We start from the raw sequence: 24,162 nt of genomic DNA on the forward strand, positions 1-24,162 counted from the left end.
CACATCCTGTTAGTCAGTCGATAGAGCTGCCAGATCTCTGTGATTCATAGAATCTGAGGTATTTGTTGTCTGCAGATGAAGAATAGCTCAGTTTTATACCTCTTTGATGTATGTAACCTCTTCCATAAATTAATCTTATACCATCGGGGGTCAAGTTGTTACATTTTGCAAGAAACGCATTCACTACAGTCTGAAGGTGTGGATGTGGCCAAAGAAGCTTTATGTTGTGAGGTGATTATATCAAACCTAAACTAGCCAAGTTACACAGGTAAGATTATAGCCACCAATTACATCAGAAGGAGATCAGGTCTGAAGCCTGTGAAAGAATTAGTAAGTAGATCCTAAAGAGGTACTTGTACCCCACATAAATGAATGTAAAATTGTGAATGTAAAAACTTATCTGTTTGTGATATTTCAAAGACAATGGCAAAGAACCTGGATTAATCAGGATTTCCCAATGACGTCCACAAATGCTTTTTACTCAGATAAAGGGAAAAATCCATTACCTTAGATAAACTTTAGATTATGTCCTTGTGAGGGTTTTGAGGAATCCACTGCCCACTTCATTAGCCACTAACCTACGTGCATTTGCAATAAAACTTTATACAGTTTCAGTTTTCAAAAAATGCTAATAAATAATAATAATAAAAACACCAAAAGTAGATCATCCTATTTACCAAAACAACAACTAGTGGCTTTGAATCAGGAATGAATTGTTTGATTCATTTAGTATTCCACAGTAAGGATGACAGTGGCAGATTGAATGAAACTGAGTAACAGCACTGATCGGCTTTGCTTGCATTCTTGCTGACAAAGTCTACAGAAGTGCATGTGAGGTACAGTATGAGTCCATGTACTGCAAAGGTCCAAGGATGTCTGCTGCATTAAATCCACAAAAGGTAACATCAAGGCAGTAGTTTTTAGACTTTGTGTTCCACATCCCTGCCCACGGTTCTCTATATAGTGGTCGGGCACAGCAGGACGGAATCAGACTCACTGCAGAAGGCTCACACACAGGTAAGATGGAAACTGCTCATATTTGTCAAGTGTTTTAAACTAACTATGCTGTTGTAAATGAGATATAGCTTGTCATTAGGTAATAATTCATTTTCTGGTGTTCTGTAGGATCACAGATATGGTCATGAAGTTGTTTGTGGCGCTTGCTCTTGTGGCTTTTACTGGTGAGTGAATTTTACTATTTTGCTTATGGTAAGTAACTTTACTGAGAACACTTTTTGAAATGAACACTATCTTCTGTGAAAGTCCCAGAAGCTGATAAGAAATCAAAAACACTTCTATAGCAAAGTTGTAATGAAATTGACAATCAATGCTGTATTACAAAAGCAAACAAAATTGTTTTGTCACATGCCAACAGGCTGCCAAGCCAATGTTCTGAGGTCAGACGAACCCAAGCCACAACTGGATCTGGTGAAAGATGCATTCTGGGACTACTTTGTCAAGGCAACAAAAATAGTTCTAGATACTCTGAAAACCATTGGAAACTCTGCGTCTGGACAGCAAGTGAAGTAAGTAGCACATTTGTAGAGTGTTGTGACTTTAGAAGACTTATCTGTCACTGACAAACTCTCATGATCTGAATCTCCTTTTGTCTCCTACAGTGAAAAGATCACAGAAGGTGCGGAAGTAGCCAGCCAATACAGAGCCATAGTGCAGGATCAAGTTGTCGTCTTTAGCCATGAGTTACATAAAAAGCTTTCTGAACATGTGGAACAGCTGTCAGAGAGCCTGCAGCCGGATATAAATGAAGCGAGGGTCCAGCTGGAGCCCTTAGCAGAGAAGCTGAGTGCCAACATTCAGCAGCAGATGCAGAAGGTGAGGCAGGTGCTGGACCCCTACACAGAGCCCCTGGACACTAGGAACCTGAAGCGTGCCCTGCAACGGATGCATGGGAAGCTGATACGCACCCTATTTATGAGTGTGGATCAGCTGCACTCCCACCTGCACTCCCAGCTGAGCCCCTCCACTAAGGAGCTGAAGAAGAAAGTGGAGGAGCGCGTGCGGGAGATTGAACGCAGTGTGAGTCCCCTGATCAATCTTTTCCTAAGAGAGGTGATGGGCAATGCCCGGATACTTGAGAAGGCCCTGGCACCCTACATAGTAGACCTGAAGGTGAGGCTGGACCTTTTTGCCCAGGACCTCAAATCCCAGCTCACTGCTCTCTGGGAGTCTTCTGCCAAAAGTGCCTAAGTGTAGGAGGAAGGAATCCCTGCTCCCCTTATCAATTTTAATGGCCTGAGTCTCTCTGGGACTCCAGTAACGCACCCCATGATCATCTCTGCTTTACACTCTCTTGCAATGACTGTAGGTTCATGAGTTGCTCCATTTTTTTAAAAAATTACTTTTGCTGCATTATTAACCACATTGAAGACCCACAGCAGTTATGATGTGTACAGCTGTCATTCTTTTGTTCAGCAAGAGCTAAGAGAATACTCTGATACGGAAACAAAACTGCACTTTTCTTGTCTCCTGAGATATGTATATATTTTGTTTTGTTATGTACTGTAAAAATTGATAGATGCTATGATTTCAGTGTTCAAATTTATTGAAATAAAGACAAGAAAACAAATCCAATACTACAACTATTTGTTATTTATTTACAAGGAATTCTTTCTTGTTCCAAAACAAAACTGATATGATTCAAAGACTAGTAGGTTATTAATTGAACATAAGCTAATTTTACAGTATTTCAAAAATTTTGAATTGATTATGAATTGTGAAGTTAATTTTACATGTCCAATATAACATGTAAGGGATAATTTGAAAATATTAACTAATTCGCTACGAACACATTCTCTGTAGGTTCATCCACCAATAAAAACAGTAAAAAATGAAATAGTTTTTTTTTTTTTTCAGTTATCTGGACAGCAGTGCAATGTAAAGGGAATCACACAAAGTCATCGACAAATAAATATGGATTTTGAGTAAATGGCAAGGGTTGCCACTTGAACACAATATGAATCGCACTCCATTTTTCCAATATTTGCCAGTGGGGGTGGAGGTTGATTATCTCGGTGTGCAAGCACATGTCAGGATAGTGAAACACTCATATTTTGTCAGATTCTTGCCAGGAGGCTGCAGACAACTAGAAGCACTAAGCAAATGGGGTTTGGGTCACAGTTAGTGACATCACATCCTGTTAGTCAGTCGATAGAGCTGCCAGATCTCTGTGATTCATAGAATCTGAGGTATTTGTTGTCTGCAGATGAAGAATAGCTCAGTTTTATACCTCTTTGATGTATGTAACCTCTTCCATAAATTAATCTTATACCATCGGGGGTCAATTTGTTACATTTTGCAAGAAACGCATTCACTACAGTCTGAAGGTGTGGATGTGCCAAAGTAGCTTTATGTTGTGAGGTGATTATATCAAACCTAAACTAGCCAAGTTACACAGGTAATATTATAGCCACCAATTACATCAGGAGGCAATCAGGTCTGAAGCCTGTGAAAGAATTAGTAAGGAGATCCTAAAGAAGTACTTGTACCCCACATAAATGAATGTAAAATTGTGAATGTGAATTGAGAATGTAAAAACTGTTTGTGATATTTCAAAGACAATGGCAAAGAACCTGGATTAATCAGGATTTCCCAACGACGTCCACAAATGCTTTTTACTCAGATAAAGGGAAAAATCCATTACCTTAGATAAACCTTAGATTATGTCCTTGTGAGGGTTTTGAGGAATCCACTGCCCACTTCATTAGCCACTAACCTACGTGAGTTTGCAATAAAACTTTATAGAGTTTCAGTTTTCAAAAAATGCTAATAAATAATAATAATAAAAACACCAAAAGCAGATAATCCTATTTACCAAAACAACAACTAGTGGCTTTGAATCAGGAATGAATTGTTTGATTCATTTAGTATTCCACAGTAAGGATGACAGTGGCAGATTGAATGAAACTGAGTAACAGCACTGATTGGCTTTGCTTGCATTCTTGCTGACAAAGTCTACAGAAGTGCGTGTGAGGACGTTAACAAAAGTTAACGTCAAGGCAGTAGTTTTTGGACTTTGTGTTCCACATTGTTGCCCACGGTTCTCTATATAGAGGTCGGGCACAGCAGGACAGAGTCAGACTCAGTGCAGAAGGCTCACACACAGGTAAGATGGAAACTGCTCTTATTTGTCAAGTGTTTTAAACTAACTATGCTGTTGTAAATGAGATATAGTTTGTCATGAGGTATTAATTAATCTTCTGGTGTTCTTTAGGTTCACAGATATGGCCATGAAGTTGTTTGTGGTGCTTGCTCTTGTGGCTTTTACTGGTGAGTGAATTTTACTATTTTTCTTATGGTAAGTAACTTTACTGAAAACACCTTAACTTACCATTTTGAAATGAACGCTATATACAGTGACAGTGCCAGAAGTTGACCCAAAATAAAAAACACTTTTATAGCAAAGATTGTAGTGAAATGAACAATCGATGCCGCATTAGGACATAAAACAAAATTGCTTTGCTACATGCCGACAGGATGTCAAGCCAATGTTCTGAGGTCAGACGAACCCACGCCACAACTGGAGCAGGTGAAAGATGCATTCTGGGACTACTTTGTCAAGGCATCACAAAAGGCCCAAGGTGCTCTTAAAACCATCAGAGAGTCTGAGTTGGCACAGCAAGTGAAGTAAGTAGCACATTTGTAGAGCATGGTGACTAGAGTAGACTTACCTGTCACTGACCAATGCTGGCGATCTGAACGCCACTCACTCTGTCTGTCTCTTACAGTGCAAAGATCAAAGAGAGTGTGGAAGTGGCCCAACAATACAGAAAAATTGTGCAGGAACAGGTGATCGGCATTAATGACGAGTTACATAAAAAGCTTTCTGAACATGTGGAACAGCTGTCAGAGAGCCTGCAGCCAGATATAAATGAAGTGAGGGTCCAGCTGGAGCCCTTAGCAGAGAAGCTGAGTGCCAACATTCAGCAGCAGATGCAGAAGGTGAGGCAGGTGCTGGACCCCTATACAGAGTCCCTGGACATAAGAGCCCTACAGCATACCCTGCGACGGATGCATTGGAAGCTGATAGGGTCTCTATTTGTGAGCGTGCAGCAACTGCTGTCCCACCTGCAGGACCAGCTGGGCCCCTCCACTGAGGAGCTGAAGGGGAAAGTGGAGGAGAGCGTGCGGGAATACAATAAATTTGTGTTGCCCCTGGAAGAAATCCTCACAAATGAAATCTTTAACAAACTCTTGATGTTTGACCGGACCCTGTACCCCTACGTTAATGGCCTGAAGGCGAAGCTCGATCCCTACATCCAGGGCCTCGAATCCCAGCTCAACGCTCTCTGGGAGTCTTCTGGCAAAAGTGCCTGAGTGCAGGAGGAACCACTCCCTGCTCCCCTTATCGATCCTAACTGCCTGAATCTCTCTGGGACTCCAATAACGCATGATCATCTTTTCTTGATGCTCTCTTCCAGTTCCTGTCAGCTATTGAGTGGCTCTTTCTTATTTTTTCTGTACTATTAACAACATTGAAGACCCACAGCAGTTATGACGTCATTCTTTTGCTCAGGAAGCGAATACTCTGATACTGAAGCAAAGCATTTCACTTTTTTCATGACTGCTTAGATATGTTTTTTTTTCCATGTTCTGTAAAAATTGATGGATGCTGTGTTCACAGATTTCTAACTTTCTGAAATAAAGGCAAGAAAATGAACTATTCCTGCAACTATTTGTTTTAAATGTATTCATAAGGAATACTTGTTTCAAAACAAAACTGATATGATTCCAATGCTATTAAGGCATTAGTTGAAAATAAGCTTATTTTTCGTTATTACAAAAATTGATTGGGATTATGAATGGCGAAGTTGATTTTATATGTCCAATATAATATGCAAGGGCTAAGTTAATCATACTAACTATTCAGCTGCAAAGGCATCCTCAGTAGCTTCATCAACCATTAACAACTTTAAAAAATGAAATAAATTAAAATTATTTATGAATAGCTGGCAGTGTGTAATGTAAAGAGGATAACACAAACTCACAAAGAAACATAGATTATGGATAAACGGCTAGGGTTCCCACTTATACACAATAAGGGAAGCAGCTTGTTTTTCTCCATGTTTACAGGTAGGGCTGGAGGTGGAATATCTTGGTGTGCCACCAGGTGTCAAGATAGTGAAACACTCACATGGATATTATGGTGGACTGAGTCAAAAGCCTTGGCTAGGTCTATAAAAGCAGCTACACAGACTTGCTTGTTGTCCATGGCGGTAATGATGTCGTCAAGGACCTTCAGGGTAGCGGTGATACATCCGTGGCCTGTCCTAAACCCAGACTGCAGGTCAGACAGAATGTGATTAGAGTCAATGAAGTGAATTAGTTGTTTATGAACCAGTTTCTTTATGACTTTGGCCAGGCAGGGCAAGATGGAAATTGGCCTGTAGCAGTTCGGGTCAGAGCCAGAGCCTCCTTTGAAGAGGGGGAGAATCATGGCAGATTTCCAGTCAGGGGGAATACAGACAGTTGAAATGACAGGTTAAACAGGCTTGTAATGGGGGCAGCAATAATATGAGCGGCCTCTTTTAAAAACACAGGGTCAAGCCCATCAGATCCAGCTGACTTGTTTGGATCTAACTTAATGAGTTCATCCAGGACTTCCGAAACCATAACAGGTTGAAGGGAGAAGCTGTTAACGCTGGATGATGAAGTAGGAGTATGAGTTGAGGCGGTGTTAGGAGCAGCTGCATCAAAGACATGAGATGACTTCACAAAGTGGTGGTTGAAGAGCGTGGCCATGCGTGGTTTATCATTAACAACAATTTCACCGAATTTCATAGAGGAAGGTAGATGACGAGAAGCAAGTTTGCTTTCCATGGACTTGACTGTTTTCCAGAACTTCTTGGCATCAGATCCGCAAGCTGAGAATTTCTCTTTGAAATGATTGATTTTAGCTTTCCTGATCGCCTGTGTGGTTTTGTTTCTGCATTGTCTGAAGGCCAGCCAGTCGGCAGGAGACTGAGAAGACCTAGCTCTCCACCATAAGGCTTTTTTTTTTTAGTTGGATCAGAGCAGCCAAGTCGTGAGTAAACCAGGGGCTGTAACGATTGTTGGTCCGGAATCTTTTCAGTGGGGCGTGTTTATCAATGATAAGGCTAAAGGTATTCTTGAAATAAGACCAGGCATTATCCACAGAGGGGATAAGTTTGATTCTATCCCAGTTCACAGCTGCAACATCATGTAGGAAGGCCTGATTGTCAAAGTTTTTCAGTGAGCGCTTGGTCGTAATCACTGGTGGGCGTTTGACAGAGAGGCCAGAGCGAACGCATGCAATGGCACAGTAGTCACTCAAGTCTTGACTGAAGACTCCAGTTTGATAGTTCGATGGAGTGTTAGTGAGAATAATATCGATCAGTGTGGCAGATGAGGGTGATTTCAAACTGTGTCTGGTTGGCTCACTTGAAAGAGGTTTAAAGTATCAAATTGCTGTATGACTAAATCTGGGGGGTTGATCATATCCCAGTTTAGATCACCCAGAAGGACAAACCCATAGGAAATAGAAGGGGCCAGAAGTTCACCAAGAGCTGTTACTGTACATGCTGGAGCAGAGGGTGGTCTATAGCAAACAGCAACAGAGAGAGTGAAATTTGTTGACAGTTTAAGTTTCAACAGTAACAGTTCAAATTGCTTGGGGACTGACTTAGTGTTACAGAACAGCAAATGGTCTTTTACAAAGATAGCCACACCACCTCCCTTAGTGGATCTATCCTGACGAAAGACATTGTAGCCCGGTATTTGAATTTCAAGATTAGAGACACTTTTCTTAAGCCACGATTCAGAGACAGTCAGAACATCAGGGTTAGCAGTATGCACCCAAGATTTTAAATAATCAAGTTTTGGCAACAAACTACGGATATTGACATGTAAAAAGCCCAAAGATTTGTGTTCACAAAAATCATTAAACGACAGACTAGAGGCAGTGGGGCCTTGAATAGCAGGCCCTGGGTTTGGGTGAACATTGCTAGAGACAAACAACATGAGAATGATTAACCCACGTCTGAAAACAGTGCCAAAACATCGCATTTGTTTATCTTTCACTGAGGGTTTGGTCAAAATTAATGAGGAGTCATGGAACTGATGCAATAACATGTAAGAGTACAAATGAATAAGATTCAATACACACCGAGTAGGAAGTCCAAAAGTCTTTGTAATCCAGAAGGAAGAAACGTCCCGGGATGATAAACCGAAGTCCAAAGTACCACCACCATTGGAAATGATGGCAGACTCTTGCGTGTACCTGCTGAAAAAGCAGGTTGTTTGAGCCGATGTGTGCCAAAAAATAAAAAAGATTGTAAGCCGAAAAGGCAAAGAAGGTTTTAGTGGATAAAACATGTCCAATCCAATAACAGAGGCCCAGGCTGTGGCTAGCAGAGGAGGCCCAGGCTGAAGCTAGCAAAGGAGGTCAGGCTGTAGCTGATAGAAGAGGCTCAGGCTGGAGCTGGTAGAGGAGGCCCAGGCTGTAGCTGGTAGAAGAGGCCCAGGCTGTAGCTGGTAGGGGAGGCCAGGCTGTAGCTGGTAGAGGAGGCGCAAGCTGTAGCTGGTAGAAGAGGCCCAGGCTGTAGATGGTAGAAGAGGCCCAGGCTGTAGCTGGTAGAGGAGACCCAGGGTGTAGCTGGTAGGGGAGACCCAGGCTGTAGCTAGCAGAGGAGGCCCAGGCTGTAGCTGGTAGAAGAAGCCCAGGCTGCAGCTAGCAGAGAAGACCCAGGCTGTAGCTAGCAAAGGAGGCCAAACTGTAGCTGGTAGAAGAAGCCCAGGCTGCAGCTAGCAGAGAAGACTCAGGCTGTAGCTAGCAGAGGAGGCCAAACTGTAGCTGGTGGAAGGCCCAGGCTGTAGCTGGTAAAAGAGGGCCAGGCTATAGCTGGTAGAAGAGACCTAACAGCAGTAAAATTATCTCCCTTTTGGGTAGTTCTAAGAAGCCAAAATAGCCAAAAGAGAAGCCAAAAAAGAGTCAGGGATGTACCTCTTGATTAGATGTAATTATCAGTATAAAACACAGATAAAACGCAGATAAAACAAAAATAAAGTTAAGAGCTCACATGCAGGCACACAAACAAAGGACTGGGCTGGCAGCCATCTTGGTTTAGTCAGGTAGTAAAGTGTGTAGTTAGTCAGATAGAGCCTTATGTTAGTAAAGTGTGTAGTGAAGTGAATGAAACTGAGTAAAAGCGCTGATTGGCTTTGCTTGCATTCTTGCTGACAAAGTCTACAGAAGTGTGTGTGAGGTACAGTATGAGTCCATGTGCTGCAAAGGTCCAAGGATGTCTGCTGCATTAAATCCACAAAAGTTAACGTCAAGGCAGCAGTTTTTGGACTTTGTGTTCCACATTGCTGCCCACGGTTCTCTATATAGAGGTCAGGCACAGCAGGATGGAATCAGACTCATTGCAGAAGGCTCACACACAGGTAAGATGGAAACTGCTCTTATTTGTCAAGTGTTTTAAACTAACTATGCTGTTGTAAATGAGATATAGTTTGTCATGAGGTATTCATTAATCTTCTGGTGTTCTTTAGGTTCACAGATATAGCCATGAAGTTGTTTGTGGTGCTTGCTCTTGTGTCTTTCACTGGTGAGTGAATTTTGTTCTTTTGCTCACAGTATGTAGCTTTACTGAAAACACCTGAACTTACGATTTTGAAATGAACACTATATAAAGTGAAAGTGCCAGAAGTTGACCCGAAAATAAAAAAACACTTTTATAGCAATGATTGTGGTGAAAATGAACAATCGATGCTGTGTTAGGATGTAAAACAAAATTGCTTTGCTACATGCCGACAGGCTGTCAAGCCAATGTTCTGAGGTCAGACGAACCCACGCCACAACTGGAGCTGGTGAAAGATGCATTCTGGGACTACTTTGTCAAGGCATCACAAAAGGCCCAAGGTGCTCTTAAAACCATCGGAGAGTCTGAGTTGGCACAGCAAGTGAAGTAAGTAGCACATTTGTAGAGCATGGTGACAAGAGTAGACTTACCTGTCACTGACCAATGCTGGTGATCTGAACGCCACTCACTCTGTCTGTCTCTTACAGTGCAAAGATCAAAGAGAGTGTGGAAGTGGCCCAACAATACAGAAAAATTGTGCAGGAACAGGTGATCGGCATTAATGACGAGTTACATAAAAAGCTTTCTGAACATGTGGAACAGCTGTCAGAGAGCCTGCAGCCGGATATAAATGAAGTGAGGGTCCAGCTGGAGCCCTTAGCAGAGAAGCTGAGTGCCAACATTCAGCAGCAGATGCAGAAGGTGAGGCAGGTGCTGGACCCCTACACAGAGTCCCTGGACATAAGAGCCCTACAGCGTGCCCTGCGACGGATGCATCGGAAGCTATTCATGAGCGTGGAGCAGCTGCTGTCCCAGCTGCTGGAGCACCTGCAGGACCAGCTGGGCCCCTCCACTGAGGAGCTGCAGGGGAAAGTGGAGGAGAGCATGCTGGAGTACAGGGAATTTGTGTTGCCCCTGGAAGAAATCCTCACAAATGAAATCTTTAACAAACTCTTGATATTCTTCCGGACCGTGTACCCCTACGTTAATGGCCTGAAGGCGAAGCTCGATCCCTACATCCAGGGCCTCGAATCCCAGCTCACCGCTCTCTGGGAGTCTTCTGCCAATAGTGCCTAAGTGCAGGAGGAACCACTCCCTGCTCCCCTTATCGATTCTAACTGCCTGAATCTCTCTGAGACTCCAATAATGCATGATCATCTTTTCTTGATGCTCTCTTCCAGTACCTGTCAGCTATTGAGTGGCTCTTTCTTATTTTTCCTGTACTATTAACATTGAAGACCCACAGCAATTATGATGTCATTCTTTTGCTCAGGAAGCGCTAAGAGAATACTCTGATATTGAAGCAAAGCATTTCACTTTTTCATGACTGCTTAGATATGTTTTATTTTTCACATGTTCTGTAAAAATTGATGGATGCTGTGTTCACAGATTTCTAACTTTCTGAAATAAAGGCAAGAAAATGAATTATTCCTGCAACTATTTGTTTTAAATTTATTTATAAGGAATACTTGTTTCAAAACAAAACTGATATGATTCCAATGCTATTAAGGCATTAGTTGAAATTAAGCTTATTTTACATTATTACAAAAACCGATTATGATTATGAATGGCAAAGTTGATTTCATATGTCCAATATAATATGCAAGGGCTAAGTTAATCACACTAACTATTCGGCTACAAAAACATCCTCTTTTAAAAAATGAAATAATTTAAAAATATTTATGAATACCTGGCAAAGTGTGTAATGTAAAGAGGATAACACAAACTCAAAAAAAGAAACATAGATTATGGGTAAACGGCTAGGGTTTTTTTTTCATGTTTGCAGATGGGGCTGGTGGTTGAATATCTTGGTGCACCACCAGGTGTCAGGATAGTGAAACACTCATATGTTGTCTGATCCTGCTTGAGAAAATGCAGATCTTGCAACAGGATGACACAGTTTTAACTGTATTTCCACTTTTTGGCTGGACTGCAACACCGGGGCCAGCCCTACAAACGCGAATGTCTATGATTTTTTCACTGAGTGATGAAGTTATGAAGTTACACCATTGGTCGGCCAAGTTATGAAGTTACACCATTGGTCGGCCAAGTTATGAAGTTACACCATTTGTCAGGATTCTGCTTTTTTCTGTTTTGGTTTTTCTTTAACTGGGCCGCCTGATGGTGGCACTTCAGCTTTTGTTTCAGTTTGCTCCCTCATTAGTTTTCCCTGTGTTAATTGTATTACTGTTTTCTATTATTCAATCATTGTTTCTGTTTGCGTCTCATTATCACTTCCCTGTCTATGATTGTGAATTGTGCTCAACTGTGTCTGATTAGTTTCCCTGTCTATTTAAGTTTTTTGCTTCCCTGATACGGGTGCTGGTTCCTCGTGATTCTGCCTGTCTGATTCTGCCTGTATTTTTTCCCGTTTATTCTGCCCGTGCGTACCCGCCTGTTTGTTTTCGGCCTTCCTGTGTTCTGCCCTGCCCAAGTTCTGTTCTGCGTTTTTGGGATTAATGGATTCTCTTCTGTTTTCTATTTTTGCTTTGCTTTTTGAGTTGCCCTGCGAGGCCTTTTTATTCCCTGCTTTTTGTTACCTTTTGTGATTAAAGACTTTGCTTGGATTCACCTTTTGAAATTCTTTGAGTTTTTTCTCAATCTGCATTTGGGTCCTGGTCCCCGTTACCTGACAGAAGGAACCAGCCAGTACTGGACCCAACAGAGATTTTTTTTTTCTTCCTTTGGTTTTTGGTTTTTTGTGTTCGACATGCCACCAGTCTGGCGCAAGCCGGTGGCCGCTGGGAGGCCCTCCAGGTCCAGTCCTGCCGAAGGACGGGCCCCCCTGTCCAGTCAGGAGGCAGCGCTAAGACATATGCCAGGGGTCGCGCAAATTGTTGGATTACGTGACCGAGTTTAGCGCTGTGGCCGCACAGACTGACTTGCCCCAGTCCGTCGTGTGCCAGCTATTTCAGGACGGCATGAAGGACTCCCTCCACGGCGGGCTGATTAATTCAGGGCCTGCCGAGTCATCTGACTTTCATGCCCTCATTATTACGCCTCTCCACTGGGAGGAATATCTCCGGGGGGCCGCAGATATGCCCCCACTGGCCGAAAAATACTCTCTGCCCAGTGCGCCGGAGCCCTCTCTGCCCAGTGCCCAGGAGCCCTCACTGCCCAGTGCCCCGCAGGATCCGTGTGCCCAGTCCCGAGTCCAGCAGGAGTCTCCTGCCCAGTCCCGAGTCCAGCAGGAGCCGCCTGCCCAGTCCCGAGTCCAGCAGGAGCCGCCTGCCCAGTCCCGAGTCCAGCAGGAGCCTCCTGCCCAGTCCCGAGTCCAGCAGGAGCCTCCTGCCCAGTCCCGAGTCCAGCAGGAGCCGCCTGCCAAGTCCCGAGTCCAGCAGGAGCCTCCTGCCCAGTCCCGAGTCCAGCAGGAGCCTCCTGCCCAGTCCCGAGTCCAGCAGGAGCCGCCTGCCAAGTCCCGAGTCCAGCAGGAGCCTCCTGCCCAGTCCCGAGTCCAGCAGGAGCCTCCTGCCCAGTCCCGAGTCCAGCAGGAGCCTCCTGCCCAGTCCCGAGTCCAGCAGGAGCTACCTGCTCCGCCCAGCGTCCAGGAAGGGCCGTCTGCTCCGCCTGCTGTCCCGCAGGTGCCGCCTGCCCTGCCCAGACTCCAGCAGGGGCCACCTGTCGTGTCCAGTGCCATCGATGCCCCGGCACAGGGCCCAGAGACCGCACACATCCAGCAGCCCTGGAGCTTTTCTGCAGGCAAGCCTTGGAGGGCGTTCCCCCTTGGGGATGGGGCCAGTCTGTTCACCTGCCCCCTTGTCTGTTTTTCTGCCTGTCTGCCTGCGTGTTTGTCAGCCAGTGTGTTGGCCTGTCTGTCCACCCCCCCCAGGCCGTCGGCCCGTCCGCCAGTCTGTTTACCCGCCTGTCTACCTGTCTGTCTGCGTGTCAGTCTACTTGTTTATAGTCCTGTCTGCCCGTCTGTCAGTTTGTATGTCAGTCGTTAAATTTGCCGCTCTCCTTCCCTGACTCTCTGTCCTTGGAAGTGTCAGTCAGACTTGCTGTGTGTCTCCCCACCTGTTTGTCTCTCTGTCTGCCCTTTTGTTAGGGTTCCCTGTCTCAGTTCAGTTCAGTTCAGTTCAGTTTAGTTTTCTTAGTCATATGTTGGTTAACACAGGGTCAACGGTACAATGAAATGTGTTGGACAAGAAAACAGGTCGGCTCAGCAATAAGAGCACTAGTTATAATATAGAATATAAGATAAAATTTAAAAAGATTTAAAAAGATGGAGTGAGGTATAGATAAAATATATTCCTAAATACATAATATAACACTATAAACATAAATGAAAATGAGGATTTATGTATAAAAGTAAAGAGACAAGTGTATACAATATTACAATATTATTGCACATTGGATATGTAGCAGTCCTGGTTTAATACCAGCAGTCATGATTGATAGTCCTGGCTCAATAACAGCAGAGCAGGTAAGCAAATATGCAATGTGGAATACTTAGATATGTGAGTTGCAAAGCCTGATGGCCTGGCAATAAAAACCAAGTCTGGTGGTACGTGCAGCCATGCTCCTGTATCGTCTGCCAGACTGTAACGAGGAGAACAGTCTGCATGCTGGGTGGCTGCGATCCTTGATGATGCTGTGTGCCTTCCGCAGGCAACGCTGGTGGAAGATATCCTGAATGGCCGGGAGTCTGTTGCCAATGATGTGCTGTGGTTTCTCTGTAGTGATTTGCGGCTGTGGGCAGAGCAGTTCCCGTACCAGACCGTGATGCAGCCCATCAGAAAGCTCTCGATGGTGCACCTGTAGAAGTTTGTGAGGATGCTGGCGTTCATGCCAAACTTCCTCAGTCTCCTCAGGAAATAGAGCCGCTGACGAGCTTTCTTGACCGTGATGTCTGTGTGTAGTGACCAGGAGAGGTTCTTGGTGATGTGCACACGAGGAACTTAAGGCTGCTGACCCTTTCAACCTCAGCATCACCAATGTGGATGAGGAGGTGTCCACCCCCCTGCTGTCTTCTGTGGTCTACAATCATCTCTTTAGGTTTACTGACGTTGAGAAAGAGTTTGTTGTCCTGGCACCAGCTGGTTCGTGTCTTCACCTCCTCTCTGTAGGCTGTCTCATCGTTGTCCGTGATGAGGCCCAGGATGGTCGTGTCATCTGTGTCAGTCCATTTTAGTGTCATCTGAGTCCAGTCCCGTGTCATCTGAGTCCAGTCCAGTGTTGTCTGCAAGTCCAGTACCGTGTCATCTGTGAGTTCAGTCCCATGTCATCTGTGAGTTCAGTCCCGTGTCATCTGTGAGTTCAGTCCAGTGTCGTCTGTGAGTCCAGTACCGTGTCATCTGAGTCCAGTCCCGTGTTGTCTGTGAGTCCGGTCCAGTGTCGTCTGTATGTCCAGTTCCGTGTCATCTGTGAGTCAGTTCCAGTGTCTGCCTCAGTTCTAGCAAGTAGCTTATGAGGAATTTTGCGTTTGCCATCCCCCCATGCAAAAACATGTACGGGCATTTAGGTTAATGTCTGTTAGAGGCAGCGCATGGGTTGATTGAAATTGCCAACGTAGGCTACCCATGCGCATAATCCAAACTAAATCCCTTGCCCCTAGTAGTTCCCCTGGAGTGCCCTCTGTATTATAGCTCACTGACATCACATTGAGGGCCACTCGCAAAGATGAATGAAGAACTCAGGGATACCCCCTTCAGCATGAAGTCTGTATAGGCTCTATATACTATTTGGAAATATATTTGGTTTCCCAAAAAATAGTAGTTATTTAAAGGAATGTATTTTTTAGAGAAAGTTTTTGGTTATCCATTAAAATAATTTACACAAATGAAATACAATGTATTTCGTACGGAAATGTATTTGAAAATACTTCAAATATGTATTTACATACATTTTCAAATACAAATACATACTTGTATTTGACCAAGGGCTGTAATAAACAAAGGCAATAAAGCACATCATCCAAAACCACACCAAGTGGCTTTGAAACAGGAATGAATTCATTGATTAATTTAGCATTCCATAGTAATGATGACAGTGGCAGATAGAATGAAACTGAGTAACAGCACTGATTGGCTTTGGTTCCTGACAAGTCTGCAGAAGTGCGTGTGAGGTACAGTATGAGTCCATGTGCTGCAAAGGTCCAAGGATGTCTGCTGCATTAAATCCACAAAAGGTAACATCAAGGCAGTAGTTTTTGGACTTTGTGTTCCACATCCCTGCCCACGGTTCTCTATATAGTGGTCGGGCACAGCAGGACGGAATCAGACACACTGAAGAAGGCTCACACACAGGTAAGATGGAAACTGCTCTTATTTGTCAAGTGTTTTAAACTAACTATGCTGTTGTAAATGAGATGTAGTTTGTCATGAGGTATTAATTAATATTCTGGTGTTCTTTGGGTTCACAGATATAGCCATGAAGTTGTTTGTGGTGCTTGCTCTTGTTGCTTTTACTGGTGAGTGAATTTTACTATTTTGCTTATGGTAAGGAACTTTACTGAGAACACTTTTTGAAATGAACACTATCTTCTGTGAAAGTCCCAGAAGCTGATAAGAAATCAAAAACACTTCTATAGCAAAGTTGTAATGAAATTGACAATCAATGCTGTATTACAAAAGCAAACAAAATTGTTTTGTCACATGCCAACAGGCTGCCAAGCCAATGTTCTGAGGTCAGACGAACCCAAGCCACAACTGGATCTGGTGAAAGATGCATTCTGGGACTACTTTGTCAAGGCAACAAAAATAGTTCTAGATACTCTGAAAACCATTGGAAACTCTGCGTCTGGACAGCAAGTGAAGTAAGTAGCACATTTGTGACTGTAGAAGACTTATCTGTCACTGACAAACTCTCATGATCTGAATCTCTTTTTGTCTCCTACAGTGAAAAGATCAAAAAAAGTGTGGAAGTGGCAAGCCAATACAGAGCCATAGTGCAGGATCAAGTTGTCGTCTTTAGTCAGGAGTTACATAAAAAGCTTTCTGAACATGTGGAACAGCTGTCAGAGAGCCTGCAGCCGGATATAAATGAAGTGAGGGTCCAGCTGGAGCCCTTAGCAGAGAAACTGAGTGCCAACATTCAGCAGCAGATGCAGAAGGTGAGGCAGGTGCTGGACCCCTACACAGAGTCCCTGGACACTAGGGAACTGAAGCGTGCCCTGCAACGGATGCATAGGAAGCTGATAAGCAGCCTATTTATGGATCAGCTGCTGTCCCACCTGCACTCCCAGGTGGGCCCCTCCACTAAGGAGCTGAAGAAGAAAGTGGAGGAGCTCATGCGGGAGATTGATCGCAGTGTGAGTCCCCTGATCAGTCTTTTCCTAAGAGAGGTGATGGGCAATGCCCGGATGCTTGAGAAGGCCCTGGCACCCTACATAGTAGACCTGAAGGTGAGGCTGGACCTTTTTGCCCAGGACCTCAAATCCCAGCTCACTGCTCTCTGGGAGTCTTCTGCCAAAAGTGCCTAAGTGTAGGAGGAACGAATCCCTGCTCCCCTTATCAATTTTAATGGCCTGAGTCTCTCTGGGAATTCAATAAGGCACCATGATCATCTTTGCTTGATGCTCATTTCCAATACCAGTCAGTATATGAGCGCTCTTTCTTAGTTTTGCAGTACTATTAACAACACTGAACATCCAGAGCATTTGCAATGTGTACTTGTATGTGTAATTGGCTATCTTAGCTCAAACAAATTAAACAAGCAGTATTACAATGCAATGCGACCCAGTGTTTCCTAAATTATTTCAAGTAACTTGGCCCTGTGTTTTTTCATTTTACCATTTTAAGAGAATGTTCACTTCAAGAAAATAAATGTACCTGCCATCCCCTTTGTGACTTTTCCTAAACATATGTACTGAACATTATGATGTATTTTGAATATCAATATTTCATAAGTAAATTAAATTATAAACACTTACTTAGATGCCAATGCACATTGAAATTGACCATACTTTATCTTGCCTGTATGCTTTTGATGATTTGGATTGCTGTGTGTATAACATCGTTGCTGTAGCCCCGCAGAACAAGCCCCAGGCTGGGCCAAGCCTGCAATAGCAGTCCGAGGTTTTAGTGACTTGCTTGTAGTCATGTAGCCTGTCTGAGTCATTGAGTAGAGTTTGGTACCAAAAACCCAATAGCAGACACTGGTTCTCATACAACCAGTAGGCTAACGTTACCTACTGGACCGAATCGTAATGCATCTTTTGGTGCTTAATTTCAATGCCATCTGTGCTAACATTATACACTCACTCCAGTGACTCGTTTGCAAGCTAGCTAACATTAAACTCTGTCAAAATGCTGAAAGTGAAACGGTCTAAAGAGTGGTTGCATTTTACCCAGAAATATTCACCAAACAATGGGATGTGCCTGCAATAAAGACAGTCTTTAATATCATTTTCTCATTTTTTTGGCTGGACCGCAACAGCGGGGCCAGCCCTACAAACGCGAATGTCTGTGATTGACTGACTGACTGACTGAGTGATAAAGTTACACCACGCATGTCTGTGACGTTGGCCGGTTTGGTCCAGCCGTATACTTTAACCTGGTCTTGTTAAAGAAGGTAGACTACTGTTTCAGGTTTGTAAAGTGTTGTTTTGCAGGAGTGTCATCAGAATGTGAACAATATCCATCCTTAGACATGAAATGATAGTATGTGGAGTTTGCGTGTGAAATGACAGAGAATGGGTTTCAGAAATATTAATTAGTTTCCCTCAAAGATGATACAGCTGTAAAAGCAATAGTTTAGTTATTCGCTAGCAAGCAAGCTAGCTTCCACTCAAACAAAAGATGGTTTAAAGACATGTGCACTTCATTAGAAGTCCATTTTGCTTGTGTATCGGATGGTTGTATAAGCTGATGTAGCTAAATGTCCAAAGGGGAGCCGTATTGTTTGCGGTGCTGGAACATTTACAAAGATGTCATCGGCAGCAAAAAGAATAAGAAAGAAATAACAAAAAATGCCCTAAGTTCGGGGCTTGATTGTGTGGATGCGTGAAGTTGTTTGTGAATTTTGTCCGCTTAAATGGGATCAGAAAGTATAGACGCTAATGTTCTTAAGGGCTGAGAGTCTTTGGTCATTGTGGTTATTTTTGTAGGAAATTCGGAAAAGTGCCAAACTCACGGCTGTATAGGTATGGGGAATGCCACACCGAGCACTAATTTGACAGGTTGGCATATCTGCCAAGTTTTCTATTTAGCAAATGAAATGCATGTTCAATTGAATTCAGATCAAGTGAATGACTTGGCCAGTCTAGAATTATCTGTTTGGTTTTTCTTTTGCTTTTGAAGAACTCATTTTCTGCTTTAGCAGATGTTTGCAATCATTGTCTTGCTGTAAGATGAAGTGCCGTCCGATGAATTTAGAGGCATTTGCTTGAACTTGAGCAGATAAGGTGCTTCTGTATACTTCAGAGTCACTTGACCATTCTGTTTGTGCAACAAACTAGTGTTTGCATCTTGCAGTGCTCCTCCCTGGTTCTGTTAGTGAAGTCTCCGGCAGGCAGTAGTCACTGAAACATCCACACCTGCCTCCAGAAGAGCGCTTCTGATCTGCTGAAAAAGTGTTTGTAGGTTTTTCTTAAATATGGTGGGAATATTTCTGTCATCAACTGTAGAGGTCTTCCTTAGCCTACCAGGCCCTTTGCAATTACGGAGCTCACCAGTACACTCTTTCTTCTTAATAATGTTCCCAACGTTTGATTTTGATAAGCCTAATTGTCATGGTTCCTTATTCCGTTTGCTGTGCGGCTTCGTGGGTTGTGCTAATCGACGCCGTTTCACGCTAATCGGCTACTCAGTATCCCTGTTGAGGAAACTGAGTGCTGTTTCAGGTAACTGAGTGTGGTAATCTTCAGGACCGCCTGAGGGCGCTCCGTGATGGCTTTTGATTACGACCGATTGTTTGCACCTGACTGAGAGAGCTTATATATGCTCACGTGAGATCTGTTCTTTGCTTTAGTGTCTACTAACGTACACAAAAACCGGTACAGAGAAAAGCTCTCTTAGAGAAACTGTGGTAAGAAAAAGGTATAGGATTTTTAAATTTAGCTTTTGTTTTGACTAGTAGTAAGACCCCTGTCCCACTAGTCACCTAGCTTTAATTCTTTATTTTCCTTAAATGCCTTTTGCCTTCCCCATTGGAGCACCGACTACAAGCCAAGCCATATCTTCCAACATCAGTGCCCAACCACAATAATGCTCTGGTGGCTGCATGTTAACAAATCCATTTTGCAGCCATGTTCCAAAGTATTGTGAAAAGCCTTCCCAGTGGGGTAAAAAACATATAGGTCTTTAATCCTGTATTCCACTACGGGTTTCAGGACACTATTGCATGGCTTACCAGTCAGAAATTGATTGCAAATGAGTCAAACAGTTCTCTTTTTTTTCACTTTTTTTGGACCAAACAATTTGTTGATATGGGCAAAAAATGTATATAATTAATTTATGAAATTCAGCTAAATGCTGTGGTCTACTCTACACCAGTGCTTGGCATATACTATAAACCTACACACAGTCTGGTCCTCCCCCCATTATTGGTGTAACAGGCCTGCTATACCAATGAAGCTTACAGGTACAGACTGATTTTTAAACATATATATATTATAATTCATGTTTGATGATTAGTCATTCTCCCATAAATTGATTTTTTGTCTTTCCTTACCAAATGCATTCTAAAAAAAACATATGCAGGGGGTCATTAAAAGTAGTTCAGTTTAGCAAGAAATGTATTTGTTTCACTATAGTCAGAAGGTGAGGATGTGATGAAAGTAGTTTTTTGTTTTAAGGTGTTGTATTACATTAAACCTCAATTAGCCATGTTACACATATTAGAGTACAGCCCTTAATCAAATCAAGGAGTTGGGGTCTGATGTCTGTATTATAATAAATAAGTTGTCTTGTACCCCACATAAAATAATAAAACTGTTGTATCTTATGAGTAAGTGCTATTTCTGCAGAGTTAGCAGAAATGTTTGGCCCAGGAGATGGATTCATCAGGATTTCCCAATAGATTTCACAAATGTTTTTCACTCAGATAAAGGGCAAAATCCATTACCTTAGATAAACCTTAGATTATGTATTTGTCCTGGTCGTGAGGAATCCACTGCACTTTCATTAATCACAAATCGACTTCGATTTGCAACAAAACTGAATAGGGTATCAGTTTAAAAACAATAATAATAAAAAATAAAATAATAATAAACCAGACCTGGGTCAAATACATATTTAAAGTATTTTAATTTTTAAATACTTATTTAGAAATGATTTGAAATATAGAGTTTGCAAATACTGAGTATTTAAATTACAAAATGTATTTGAAAACACATTTAAGGAGCTTTTGCATGTATTTGAAATTACTTTCAAATATGTCTTAAATACTGGATTTTCAAATACAAAGTTTTGATTTAATGGAATTATTTGAAAATACTCTCACAACATAAGGCCAGTGGTCCAACATGCACAATTGCACCAAGCTGTTGAAAGATTTGAAAAAAAAAATTGGATATGCGAGAACCTATCAGTTCTGAAAGTTGAGCATTTTGAATAATTAGAGGACAATATTTTGATAAGAACACGTCAGGTGACTGCTGACGGCCTCAGTTTAATTGCACCGATTTCCATTGTTAATTGGTAGTGAATATACACGGCTGAATTCTATTTTATCAGTGTCCAAACATACAAAATGTAAAAGATGGAACTGTAGATATGACTGTCAAACGCTCTGACAATAGAAAAAGAGGAAATACTGTTAAAGGCCACTAAAAGATTGCATGGGTACAATTAAACTGGCAAGTAACTTATTGAAAAGTCTGCGTTCGCCATCCCCCCCCATGCAAAGACATGTACGGGCATTTAGGTTAATGGGTTGATTTAAATTGCCAACATAGGCTACCCATGCGCATAATCCAAACTAAATCCCTTGCCCCTAGTAGTTCCCCTGGAGTGCCCTCTGTATTATAGCTCACTGACATCACATTGAGGGCCACTCGCAAAGATGAATGAAGAACTCAGGGATACCCCCTTCAGCATGAAGCCTGTATAGGCTCTATATACTATTTGAAAAGGTATTTGGTTTCCCAAAAAAAAGGAGTTATTTAAAGGAATGTATTTTTTAAATACTATTTCAGAAAGTATTTGGTTTTCCATTAAAATAATTTACACAAATGAAATACAATGTATTTCGTATGGAAATGTATTTGAAAATACTTCAAATATATATTTACATACATTTTCAAATACAAATACATACTTGTATTTGACCAAGGGCTGTAATTAACAAAAGCAGTAAAGCCATCATCCAAAACAACACCAAGTGGCTTTGAAACAGGAATGAATTCATTGATTAATTTAGCATTCCATAGTAATGATGACAGTGGCAGATTGAATGAAACTGAGTAACAGCACTGATTGGCTTTGGTTCCTGACAAGTCTGCAGAAGTGCGTGTGAGGTACAGTATGAGTCCATGTGCTGCAAAGGTCCAAGGATGTCTGCTGCATTAAATCCACAAAAGGTAACATCAAGGCAGCAGTTTTTGGACTTTGTGTTCCACATCGCTGCCCACGGTTCTCTATATAGTGGTCAGGCACAGCAGGACGGAATCAGACACACTGAAGAAGGCTCACACACAGGTAAGATGGAAACTGGTCTCATTCGTCAAGTGTTTTAAACTAACTATGCCATTGTAAATGAGACATAGTTTGTCATGAGGTATTAATTAATCTTCTGGTGTTCTTTAGGTTCACAGATATAGCCATGAAGTTGTTTGTGGTGCTTGCTCTTGTTGCTTTCACTGGTGAGTGAATTTTGTTCTTTTGCTCACAGTATGTAGCTTTACTGAAAACCCCTTAACTTACCATTTTGAAATGAACACTATATACAGTGACAGTGCCAGAAGTTGACCCGAAATAAAAAACACTTTTATAGCAAAGATTGTAGTGAAATGAACAATCGATGCCGTATTAGGACGTAAAACAAAATTGCTTTGCTACATGCCGACAGGCTGTCAAGCCAATGTTCTGAGGTCAGACGAACCCACGCCACAACTGGAGCTGGTGAAAGATGCATTCTGGGACTACTTTGTCAAGGCATCACAAAAGACCCAAGGTGCTCTGAAAACCATCGGAGAGTCTGAGTTGGCACAGCAAGTGAAGTAAGTAGCACATTTGTAGAGCATGGTGACTAGAGTAGACTTACCTGTCACTGACCAATGCTGGCGATCTGAACGCCACTCACTCTGTCTGTCTCTTACAGTGCAAAGATCAAAGAGAGTGTGGAAGTGGCCCAACAATACAGAAAAATTGTGCAGGAACAGGTGATCGGCATTAATGACGAGTTACATAAAAAGCTTTCTGAACATGTGGAACAGCTGTCAGAGAGCCTGCAGCCGGATATAAATGAAGTGAGGGTCCAGCTGGAGCCCCTAGCAGAGAAGCTGAGTGCCAACATTCAGCAGCAGATGCAGAAGGTGAGGCAGGTGCTGGACCCCTACACAGAGTCCCTGGTCACTGAAGCCCTGAGGTACAAGTTGCCTGACATAATTTGGAAACTGTACGAAACTGTAGAATCGAGTCTGACTGAGCTGCACTCCCAGCTGGGCCCCTCCACGGAGGAGCTGAAGGAGAAAGTGGAAGAGAGCATGCGGGAGTACAGGGAATTTGTGTTTCCCCTGGAAGACATCCTTGTAAATGAGATCATTAACAAATATTTGGTGTTCTCCCGGATCCTGAGCCCCCACAATAACAGTCTGATGGAGAAGCTCGATCCCTACATCCAGGGCCTCAAATCCCAGCTCACCGCTCTCTGGGAGTCTTCTGCCAATAGTGCCTAAGTGCAGGAGGAACCACTCCCTGCTCCCCTTATCGATTCTAAGCTGTTGATAGATTTGAAAAGCATATCGATTGAGTGGCTCTTTCTTACTTTTCATGTACTATTAACAACATTGAAGACCCACAGCAATTATGATGTCATTCTATTGTTCAGGAAGAGCTAAGAGGATACTCTGATACTGAAGCAAAATGTTTTACTTTTTTCATGACTGCTTAGATATGTATATATTACTTTTTGACATGTTCTGTAAAAATCGATAGATGCTGTGTTCTCAGATATCTAACTTTCTGAAATAAAGCAAGAAAATGAATCATTCCTGCAATATTTTTTTTTTATTCATTCATAAGGAATACTTTCTTGTTTCAAAACGAAAACTGATATGATTCCAATGCTATTAAGGCATTAGTAGAAAATAAGCTTATTTTACATTATTACAAAAATTGATTGGGATTATGAATGGCAAAGTTGATTTTATATGTCCAATATAATATGCAAGGGCTAAGTTAAGCATACTAACTATTCAGCTGCAAAGACATCCTCAGTAGCTTCATCAAACATTAACAACTTTAAAAAATGAAATAATTTAAAAATATTTATGAATAGCTGGCAAAGTGTGTAATGTAAAGAGGATAACACAAACTCACAAAGAAACATAGATTATGGGTACACGGCTAGGGTTCCCACTTATACAAATTAAGGGAAGCAGCGTGTTTTTTTTCATGTTTGCAGATGGGGCTGGAGGTTGAATATCTTGGTGCACCACCAGGTGTCATGATAGTGAAACACTCATGTAGTCCAATGCTGTTTGACAGAATGCAGAACTTGC

The 24,162-nt window shown here is 42.4% G+C and overlaps 5 protein-coding genes across 7 annotated transcripts in view; all 5 read left to right on the plus strand.

The window, feature by feature from the left end:
* Positions 1–10,985, plus strand: part of LOC135234614 (apolipoprotein A-IV-like) — a 100,260-nt gene extending 89,275 nt beyond the window's left edge. Inside the window, exons 1-4 of one of the 2 annotated variants that reach the window (XM_064299401.1) lie at positions 9,322–9,423; positions 9,532–9,587; positions 9,797–9,947; positions 10,049–10,985. In XM_064299401.1, the coding sequence (XP_064155471.1) occupies positions 9,548–9,587; positions 9,797–9,947; positions 10,049–10,637 (780 nt within the window). In that variant the 5' untranslated portion in view covers positions 9,322–9,423; positions 9,532–9,547 and the 3' untranslated portion in view covers positions 10,638–10,985. Of the gene's footprint in view, positions 1–9,321; positions 9,424–9,531; positions 9,588–9,796; positions 9,948–10,048 lie in introns of those variants that run through there. The other variant, XM_064299412.1, reaches the window with a different exon arrangement.
* LOC135234593 (apolipoprotein A-IV-like) lies at positions 907–2,592 on the plus strand. 2 transcript variants are annotated; one of them, XM_064299360.1, is made up of 4 exons: positions 907–1,017; positions 1,134–1,181; positions 1,376–1,526; positions 1,620–2,592. In XM_064299360.1, exons 2-4 carry the CDS (start codon positions 1,136–1,138, stop codon positions 2,206–2,208), a joined length of 786 nt encoding a protein of 261 aa, XP_064155430.1. In that variant the 5' UTR covers positions 907–1,017; positions 1,134–1,135; the 3' UTR covers positions 2,209–2,592. The 2 variants fall into 2 exon arrangements, with proteins under 2 accessions (XP_064155430.1, XP_064155420.1); XM_064299350.1 differs by having other exon boundaries at positions 917–1,017; positions 1,126–1,181.
* On the plus strand, positions 4,074–5,677 carry LOC135234586 (apolipoprotein A-IV-like). The gene is made up of 4 exons (XM_064299339.1): positions 4,074–4,123; positions 4,232–4,287; positions 4,494–4,644; positions 4,746–5,677. The coding sequence occupies exons 2-4, from the start codon at positions 4,242–4,244 to the stop codon at positions 5,332–5,334; spliced, it is 786 nt and encodes a 261-aa protein (XP_064155409.1). The 5' UTR covers positions 4,074–4,123; positions 4,232–4,241; the 3' UTR covers positions 5,335–5,677.
* Positions 10,986–15,271: 4,286 nt separating the features above from the next.
* On the plus strand, positions 15,272–17,235 carry LOC135234634 (apolipoprotein A-IV-like). The gene is made up of 4 exons (XM_064299450.1): positions 15,272–15,805; positions 15,922–15,969; positions 16,164–16,314; positions 16,398–17,235. The coding sequence occupies exons 2-4, from the start codon at positions 15,930–15,932 to the stop codon at positions 16,978–16,980; spliced, it is 774 nt and encodes a 257-aa protein (XP_064155520.1). The 5' UTR covers positions 15,272–15,805; positions 15,922–15,929; the 3' UTR covers positions 16,981–17,235.
* A 4,767-nt stretch (positions 17,236–22,002) lies between these two features.
* LOC135234679 (apolipoprotein A-IV-like) lies at positions 22,003–23,644 on the plus strand. Its single transcript, XM_064299519.1, has 4 exons — positions 22,003–22,138; positions 22,247–22,302; positions 22,509–22,659; positions 22,761–23,644. Exons 2-4 carry the CDS (start codon positions 22,263–22,265, stop codon positions 23,335–23,337), a joined length of 768 nt encoding a protein of 255 aa, XP_064155589.1. The 5' UTR covers positions 22,003–22,138; positions 22,247–22,262; the 3' UTR covers positions 23,338–23,644.
* Positions 23,645–24,162: the final 518 nt, after the last annotated feature.

This window comes from Anguilla rostrata, chromosome 1, assembly GCF_018555375.3.
Source record: "Anguilla rostrata isolate EN2019 chromosome 1, ASM1855537v3, whole genome shotgun sequence".
NCBI classification, from domain to species: domain Eukaryota; kingdom Metazoa; phylum Chordata; class Actinopteri; order Anguilliformes; family Anguillidae; genus Anguilla; species Anguilla rostrata.

Coding starts and splice junctions, on each gene's coding strand:
- LOC135234634 (XM_064299450.1), top strand. CDS start 15,930: ATGAAGTTGTTTGTGGTGCTTGCTCTTGTTGCTTTTACTG. Junction 15,970..16,163: donor TGCTCTTGTTGCTTTTACTG/GTGAGTGAATTT, acceptor ACATGCCAACAG/GCTGCCAAGCCAATGTTCTG. Junction 16,315..16,397: donor GCGTCTGGACAGCAAGTGAA/GTAAGTAGCACA, acceptor TGTCTCCTACAG/TGAAAAGATCAAAAAAAGTG.
- LOC135234586 (XM_064299339.1), top strand. CDS start 4,242: ATGGCCATGAAGTTGTTTGTGGTGCTTGCTCTTGTGGCTTTTACTG. Junction 4,288..4,493: donor TGCTCTTGTGGCTTTTACTG/GTGAGTGAATTT, acceptor ACATGCCGACAG/GATGTCAAGCCAATGTTCTG. Junction 4,645..4,745: donor GAGTTGGCACAGCAAGTGAA/GTAAGTAGCACA, acceptor TGTCTCTTACAG/TGCAAAGATCAAAGAGAGTG.
- LOC135234679 (XM_064299519.1), top strand. CDS start 22,263: ATGAAGTTGTTTGTGGTGCTTGCTCTTGTTGCTTTCACTG. Junction 22,303..22,508: donor TGCTCTTGTTGCTTTCACTG/GTGAGTGAATTT, acceptor ACATGCCGACAG/GCTGTCAAGCCAATGTTCTG. Junction 22,660..22,760: donor GAGTTGGCACAGCAAGTGAA/GTAAGTAGCACA, acceptor TGTCTCTTACAG/TGCAAAGATCAAAGAGAGTG.
- LOC135234593 (XM_064299360.1), top strand. CDS start 1,136: ATGGTCATGAAGTTGTTTGTGGCGCTTGCTCTTGTGGCTTTTACTG. Junction 1,182..1,375: donor TGCTCTTGTGGCTTTTACTG/GTGAGTGAATTT, acceptor ACATGCCAACAG/GCTGCCAAGCCAATGTTCTG. Junction 1,527..1,619: donor GCGTCTGGACAGCAAGTGAA/GTAAGTAGCACA, acceptor TGTCTCCTACAG/TGAAAAGATCACAGAAGGTG.